The 8,225-nt window shown below is 36.4% G+C and overlaps 1 protein-coding gene across 1 annotated transcript; it reads right to left on the bottom strand.

Annotated features, from left to right (window-relative positions):
• Nucleotides 1-2,868: 2,868 nt before the first annotated feature.
• On the bottom strand, nucleotides 2,869-5,953 carry LOC141629182 (uncharacterized). Its single transcript, XM_074442224.1, has 6 exons — nucleotides 5,494-5,953; nucleotides 4,691-5,211; nucleotides 3,960-4,243; nucleotides 3,768-3,852; nucleotides 3,225-3,656; nucleotides 2,869-2,946 (listed from the first exon to the last, which is right to left on the bottom strand). The coding sequence occupies exons 1-6, from the start codon at nucleotides 5,951-5,953 to the stop codon at nucleotides 2,869-2,871; spliced, it is 1,860 nt and encodes a 619-aa protein (XP_074298325.1).
• Nucleotides 5,954-8,225: the final 2,272 nt, after the last annotated feature.

The raw sequence follows: 8,225 nt of genomic DNA, 5'->3' as shown, positions 1-8,225 counted from the left end.
GAGAGAGACGAGCTAGAGACTACTAGATAAACGTTGCAAAAGATTGACAAACACACAGGCTTTGTTAAAGAAACTTTGTAAACAATTCACTATCCTACTTGCTACAAATTAATGTCCCTTTGCATTGAGATTTGAGCAACTATTTAGTGTGTGGCTTTTTTCGGTGCGTCTTGGGATCTGTACATTCACTATCATCTGACGGTACTGAGTAAATTGTTTACCAAGAAAATAGATATGCTTACCAATAAATCCTCTGTCACCGTGTCTTTTACAAATGTTCCATCTTTCTTACGATGTGTTTGCTTGAAAATCTCCAAAACACTTGGTTCTCTTTTATTCTTCTCTTCCTGTTGGTCACACAACAATACTAAATAAAAAGATGATTGAGCATATAATACATTTCAAATTGAATATACATGAGAAGTTTTAGAGATGGAAATTTTACGAAATCAGCTCGTATGTTAGCATAGCTAGTAGGCCCCGTTGTATGCATATGATTTTGATTACCACGTGCTTCTTTTCCGCATTCAGCCAATCTCTGTACGAAATATATATTACAGACATTTTCACTATAAAAGTATAAAATTTGAAATTAACCAGTAAGAATGAATAACACTTTGTTTCATATTTTAAATTAAAGGCGTACCTGTCCCTTATCGGAATACCAATAATCAACCAAACGAATCCAATTAGGACGAGGATGTCCATTAGGCACTGCTTCATATATTTGTTAAGAGAAGTAAAGAAGATACTCAAATAAACTGTTAAGAATTATTATCTTGTCAATTAAGTCAAAAAAAAATAAGAATCCAAACTATCTGCATATACTAAAAACTTACTCAAATTAGCTTTAAAATGTCAACTTTCAATTGTGCACTAACATGGCGCCAATCTAATTCGTTAATAGGACAAATTTGCTCAGTTTTCGCAACAAGGCCGATAAATCTAATAAGAATATGTCCTCCCATTTTGAGTGGTTGATAAACTCATTAAACGTCACAAAGTACTTAGTACCATTATCATGCCAAACATCAAGCGGTTGAATAGCGTAATTGACCGAATTATAGTTTCCTTCCTTATCTGTCAACAATTGAGCACAAATGGAATGGTGATATGTAATAAACAAATAAGATCACAAAATTCTTAAAAAGAGAACAAAAATAGACAAAAAATAATTCAAGTGGATGCAAACCCATCGGAAAATAAGCAAATTTAGCAAATAAAAAGAGAACAAAAATAGACAAAAGCTGGTATGTACACTTTTTAGGGGAAGGGAAAAACATATGGAATAATAAATCATGTCTGATGTTGATGCCTATTGTTATGATTATCGTCTTTTTCTCCAAAAGTTTATGACTAGTTTTTCTTATCTCCATTTATTTTTTGCATCTTTCTGGGTAAGCTTACCCCCACACCAACGCCAAGACCAACAATTTGTGTCATTTCTTAAATCTGATAACATTAGGTCTCGACAAACATGTTCAACCAAATCATACACTAGTAACTAAACAAATAAAACAACACAACAAATCTAAAGCTTTAACTTCAACTGTATAGATTTGAGCAATAGTAGAAGCATGACTCTTCCAATCATTCACACTCTCATCAAGTATACTCCCATTAATATCCAAAATTCTATCAACTGTTAACCCATCAGAAGTCGAGCAATCTTCAACAACAGCACTTTGAGAGCTAAATAAACGAAACCCATTACACGATTCAACTTTTTAAAAATACCCATAAGAAGATTTCGGAATTTTGGGCAAATTTAAGGGATACCCATAAAATAAATGGGGGTGATTAACTGACTTAGAGGGTGGGTTAGTGGGTTAATAGTTAGAGTAATGTATGTTAGTTTTTTTTATTTAAAAAAAAGAGTAAAATGAGTGTGATCTGTCATTAACTAACCCTTTAATATATTGTGTAAAGTAAAGAACTTTACCTACAGTCATAACCTCATCTTTCTCATCAAATGCTACTTCATCATGCCAATCAGGTATTACGACCCTGTGCCGTCTTGGTTTGAAAGGTTTCACGTTGTTGACTAAATCTTCATTCACAGGTATCACAGGTGTGTCTGACGTACTGTTAACTACTTTAGACTTCAACTTGATAGTGTGCAGACGATTAGTAGGAAAAGGCAATGAAGATTTGGACTTCAAAAGATTGGTTTGAAGCGAAATAGTAGCATGTATACTAGCAGCCTGTGTAGTGGTTACACCACAAACTTGAGTTGATGGAGCTGATGGTGTAGCAGATGAGAAGTTGGCAGTGTGCGGACGATTAGTAGGAAAGGGCAATGAAGATTTAGACTTCAAATGATTGGTATGAGGCGAAATAGGAGGCTGTGAAGTAGGGGCTTGTGTAGCAGCTAAAACTTGTGCCGATGAGCTTGATGTAGCAGAGATGTGCAGGCGATTAGAAGCAAAGGGCGATGAAGATTTGAACTTCAAATGATTGGTTTGAGGAGTAATAGTAGTGTGTCCCACTGATGGTCTAATTGAATATTCTTTCCAAATAGGATGTGATTTTGTAGCAGCAGTACTTGCTTGTTCCATAGCATTAGAAGGGGAACAAGTGGTGGTTTTAGATTGGAAATTTTATGGTTGTTGTACAGCTACCCTTCTAGATGTAGTGGCTTGAATTGGTGAGATCATGTGAGTTTTTTGATGAGGTGATAGCTCGGTAACATGATGTTGGGCATTTTTTTGATCAGGGACAGAAGTTTTCAAATGTTTGTGAGTACCAAGGTATGATTCTCCATCATTTGGAGGACGAAATGGTCCCCATATTTCATCACCTCCATCAGATGCAATTTCGGAAGACAATGCAACCGCTTGAGTATTTAATTTTTTCAGTTGTTGCGCTTCAACCTCCTTCATCGTCATCTGAGCCCGTGTTCTTTTGCTTCGATAACTCATCATTAATCAACTGACCTTTCTTATCCTAAAAAAATAACAAAAATATCAGTACACATTAACATAAATTAATTACAGTTAATTGAAAATATACGTCTATGAAGCGCGAAAATATAAATGAATGCATATGCAGTATAATATAAACCAAAACCAGCAGCCTCTATAAGAATGTCATCAGCATTAATAAGATAAAGAAAATGCCTAAAACAATGTCATCCTAAAAATACAACTTGCAGCACGAAATTATGTTACTTATAACAAAATCTCGCCAGTTTCAATGAAATCTCTAGGCTTAGTCCTTATTACATGCAGCCAGCCTTTATGCATCTCATCTTCAACATAAAAGACTTGCTTTGCCTGTGATGAGAAAACAAAGGAATCATCAGATAAATTTCGGCCTGTGTGCATCAGCTTAGAAAAGTTTACACACACACTCTTATCTGGATATGATTTTATCCCCTTGTGTATGTCTACCCAATCACAACGAAACATTACAACTTTGTACTTTCCAAAGTAATCTAACTCGGAAATTCCTTTAAGCTTTCCATAATATATATGTCCATCGGCTTCAACCATTATCCCATAATTCTGCGTTTTTCTATGCAGCTCACGATACACTGTTTGAAATTTGTACCCATTGATCATGTACCCGGTCATTCTTTTACCATTTCTAGTTAAGCCGCCGGCCAAAGCTTTTCTTAATTGTCCTTCTTTGGTACTTGTATCTAAGTTTTGAACCTAAGAACGTTAAGAAACGATTTAATAATTATTTTCATAAACTGCTGACTGTTTTAAAAAATTTCTGAAATATAAGGAGAAAACCTAAATTCTGAAATAAAAGGAGAAAACCTGAATTTGAAGCCAGTCTGAGAATTCATTGATAATCCAATCATTTTCGTCACTTGGGGTTAGAGGTAAGGTTATTCTCGTGGTGCTTTTCAAAAAGGAATTCACTTCAATCAATGAAAAACATTGTACTTAAGAGACATGTTAAAAACTGAGTAATGCCCGACAGAAGAAATCATACTAATATATACTTACTCAAGGACCACTTTCATCTCATCTGAATGAAGCAAAACATAGCGGTGTGCTTGTTTTAAGCTTTTGTCATCTAAGCGTACTTTTTCTATCACTCCAATCACTCTACCACCAGATTGGTACAAGTAGCAATCCATGTCTTGAATAACATCGTCATTTCTCTTAGATCTGTTATAGGTGGTCTCAACACCTTCAAGATATCTTGAACAAAACGTAATAGTCTCCTCCAATATGTACCCCTCGGCAATCGATCCCTCTGGTTGGGATTTGTTTCTCACATATGATTTCTAATGAGCTAAATACCTTTAGAAAAATGAATTATTATTGAGTAATATATTGAAAAATAACTAGCTAAACAACAGTCCAGGTTTTTAGATATGTACCTTTCTATCGGATACATCCATCTATACTGGACAGGTCCACCAAGCTTCACCTCCTCTACTAAGTGTATTAAAAAAATGAACCATGATAGTGAAAAAGGTTGGCAAAAACTCGATTTCCGTTTGACAGAGTACAAGGATAATTTTTTATTGAAGAGCATTTAACTCGTTGTAATCAAGAGTTGGAGAACACAAAGATTTGAAAAAAGAAGACAAGTCCCCAAGCAAGTCGATAATTTTTGTGGACTTGGATGCTCTTAATGCTATGGGTAGGATATCTTGCATTAAAACATGATTGTCATGGCTCTTAAGATTAATTAGTCTTCGTTGTTTCATATTCACGCATCTAGAAACGTTTGACCCGTAGCCATCCGGAACTCTAACTTTTTGCAAGACTTTTAAAAATCTGTCTTTTTCCTCGCTGGACATGGAGTAGGAAGCTTGAGGCATGTATTTTCCCCCATTAGGCAAATATTTAAGCCAAAGATGCCTCTTTACACCCAACTTCTCAAGATCCTTTCGAGCATTCTCATCATCTCTACTCTTATCCATATCCAATAGTGTACCTAATATATTGTCACACACATTCTTCTCAATGTGCATAACATCTAAATTATGTCTTAGAGGATTGTTCTCCCAGTAAGGCACCTTGAAAAACACACTCTTTTTGTTCCATAAATTATCATTATTGTCATCATCACTGTTAATGAGGACATTAGTTGACTCGCCTACTTTTCTAACTCTATTTTTCCTCTTTCGACGTTTTTTAGACTTGCCATAAATATAATCAATCCCTTCTTGTTGTCTCAAAACATCAGACCCAGTAGCACAAATTGGAGCACTACCATACTCTGTAGTCCCATCAAACAAACTTCCTTGAGAACGATAAGTATGGTCTCATCTAACCATTGCCTATGTCCAACATAACAAATCTTACCCCCAAACCTACCAGAGTTTGTTGAATGAGTGCAATAAGGACATGCATCATAGCCTATTGTACTCCATCCCGATAACATGGCATAAGCAGGAAAATCATTAATAGTGCTATGTAAAGATGCTCGTAATTTAAATTATTTCCCCTCATAAGCATCAACACCATTCCATAGCAATTCTAATTCATAAAGTATGGGGCTGCAAAAACACATCGATATCAATACCAAGACTGTATTTTCCAGGAATTATGCATGACAATATAAATGACGATGGTTTCATGCACAACCAAGGTGGCAAGTTGTAGGGTATTAGAATAACAGGCCATGTGATGTACGTAGTATTCATCAAACGATATGGATTAAACCCATCAGTAGCTAGTGCTAACCTAACACTGCGAGGATCGGATAAAAATTCAGGATAACGAGAATCAAATTGTTCCCAAGCTAAAACATCTGCCGGGTGTCTTAGTTTTCCATCTTTTACACGATCTTTATGATGCCATCTCATGTCTTTTGCAATTTTTGGTGAGTTGTATATTCTTTGAAGCCTAGGAATGAGGGGAAAATATCTCATCTTAGCTCCTTCACCTTTCTTTGCTTTACCTTCACCATTACTTGTTTTCCATCTTGATGTGTGGCAAACATGACACTCCTCCTTTTCGGAAAATTCCCCCCAATACAGCATGAAGTTACTTGGACATGCATGAATTTTTTTCATATCCAAGCTCAAAGTTATTAATTAACTTTTTTCCCTCGTAATAAGATGACGGGAATTCTCTGATTTGGGGAAATGCTTCGAATAGAAGTTCAATTAATTTATTGAATGAATCATTGGACCAATGAAACATACACTTAATATGAAACAAGTGTAAAATAAAGGACAATTTTGAGAAAGTTTGACATCCTTCATAAAGTTCTTTATTTGCGGCCTCAAACAATCTTTTTGTGGACCATGGAAAAACGCTCCACTCAAATGCTTTTTCAAAACATTTTTAATTTTAAAAGAGTCGCCACGAAATTTTTAAATGGAATTTAGAAACCAATTTTAGAGATTTGAATTCGTGTGACTTTACGTGTTAGGAAGTTAATTTAATTTCATTAAAACAACACCCAACCCCGCCCGTTGCAATAACGGTCTCTACTAGGTGAAAGATGGCTATTTCGGAAAGATATCACATGCGTATGCAACCATTGAATTTAAATCCTATCATGCGAATTTCATTCTAAGTCGTTTAAAATGCATTTAACTTCGTCGAAGTGGTTTAGCATGTGAGGTTCATTGATTAAACTAGAAAACACATCCAAAGAGGGGGATAGGAAGACTTACGCTTACGCTTAGCATAAGATGTATTAACAAACATTAGTGGTTAGCTCATACATACAATATAAATTATAAATAATGTAAATTAAAATCTAAAACATAAACTAATTAAACTAAGGATTAATCAAACAAAGTCAAACAAGGAAGCAAATTAAAACACAAAACCTGGACAAACCCGTGCACTGCACGGATCTGAAATTTTCGAAATATGTCAGAATTGACCCGTGCACTGCGCGGGTTTTGAATTAATACATTGCTAACTACGAAATAAATACTAAATCAATGAAATAAATTACGAAAATCCACCTAAATTAAAATTACAAATTATAGGTCTGGAAAATCCTAAAAAAATCAATTTTTATATGGTTAAAAATAAATACACGTAAATTAAATAAACTCGATTTATTAAATTGCCCTATTCCAACACGAGGATATGTAAATGAGACGGGGTGTACGACCGACCGATATGGCGGATTTCTTTCCCATCTCAAGTCAACGCGGGTGCCGGAATGGTACTTTAACTCATACTCAAACTATTCTAGTTTCGATATTAGTTAGACGATGTTAGACAATGATTAGTAAATAAACAATAAAAAAACGAAATAAAAAGGAGAGAAGGGAGTTTTAATGCACCCTCAACCTACATGTATCGTTGACACCGTCTTGGGTCGTAATTGATCGTAGATTTTATCTCGAGGGGCCGTCGTCGACGAAGACAATTGAAATTGAATTTTGAAATCACGAAACAAACACGTTCAAAAGGCAGACTTGAGCAGCGATTTTCAATCGCTCACCACGACTTCGTTTCTCAACGATTTTTCAAACCGAAAGATGTTTTGGAAACTAGAAAGACTGAATTTTGTGAATATGGAAACAAACCAGAAGTTTTAATGGGATTTGTGCACGAGAATCAAGGCCAAAGACCACGACAGAAACTCGAAAACAAGATTTGTGTCCCTGTTTTCGAGCGGCTGTCACGGCTTTAGTTTAGGGTTTTTTTGGACGATTGATGGTTGTTATTTGCAGTATGTTGTGGGGAGAACTTAGAGGAATGAATGTATGGTGAAGGGGGGGTATTTATAAGGAGTTTCGAAGGGTAGAAGTAGGGCAACAAGCAGTCGGGCCTGTTTCGCATAGCTGCTGTCCATCAGCTAATTCGTGGGGTTTTTAGGGTTTGTATGTGGGTTTTCTTGGTGGTTAAGCTAAGGTAATATGGGTAGGATACTAGGGTATGGTGTAGGGTTAATGGGCACGGGTTTGGTAGCTGTTTGGAGCGGGTTTTGGGCTCGGGATTGAGCACGCAAAACAGGGGGGCTGCTTGTGTTGCGGGCTGTTTGTGGAATATTTGGGACGGGGATTGGATGGGTTTTGTGGTGTTCTAGGTGCTGGGTTGTTGTGGGTAATGTGGAGCGCGGGTTGGTGGTGATGGGTTGCGGATTTGGACCAAGTTTGAGTCGGTTTAGAAGGGCTTTCGATGGGCTATACAAACACGGGTAAAGGAAGGAATTGGGCTGTGTTGGGGAGTGTTTAGGACGAGATTTGGGTGTGGATATGGGGGTTCGAACTGGGGTTGAATGGGTAGAGGTCTAGGTTGGTTAGTGTACTCAAGATTCGTGACAACTCGTAAAGAAAACGG

The sequence above is a fragment of the Silene latifolia genome, chromosome Y (assembly GCF_048544455.1).
Source record: "Silene latifolia isolate original U9 population chromosome Y, ASM4854445v1, whole genome shotgun sequence".
NCBI classification, from domain to species: Eukaryota; Viridiplantae; Streptophyta; class Magnoliopsida; order Caryophyllales; family Caryophyllaceae; genus Silene; species Silene latifolia.
This window is presented reverse-complemented; position numbering and strand designations above follow the sequence as displayed.

Excerpts from the sequence above, each read along its gene's own strand:
- LOC141629182 (XM_074442224.1), bottom strand. The coding sequence starts at position 5,953 with ATGCTGTATTGGGGGGAATTTTCCGAAAAGGAGGAGTGTCATGTTTGC. Across the intron at positions 4,244-4,690 it reads CGGATGGCTACGGGTCAAAC|AAATCATATGTGAGAAACAA; the intron begins GTTTCTAGATGC and ends TTAGCTCATTAG. Across the intron at positions 3,853-3,959 it reads GAGATGAAAGTGGTCCTTGA|CACCACGAGAATAACCTTAC; the intron begins GTAAGTATATAT and ends CTTTTTGAAAAG.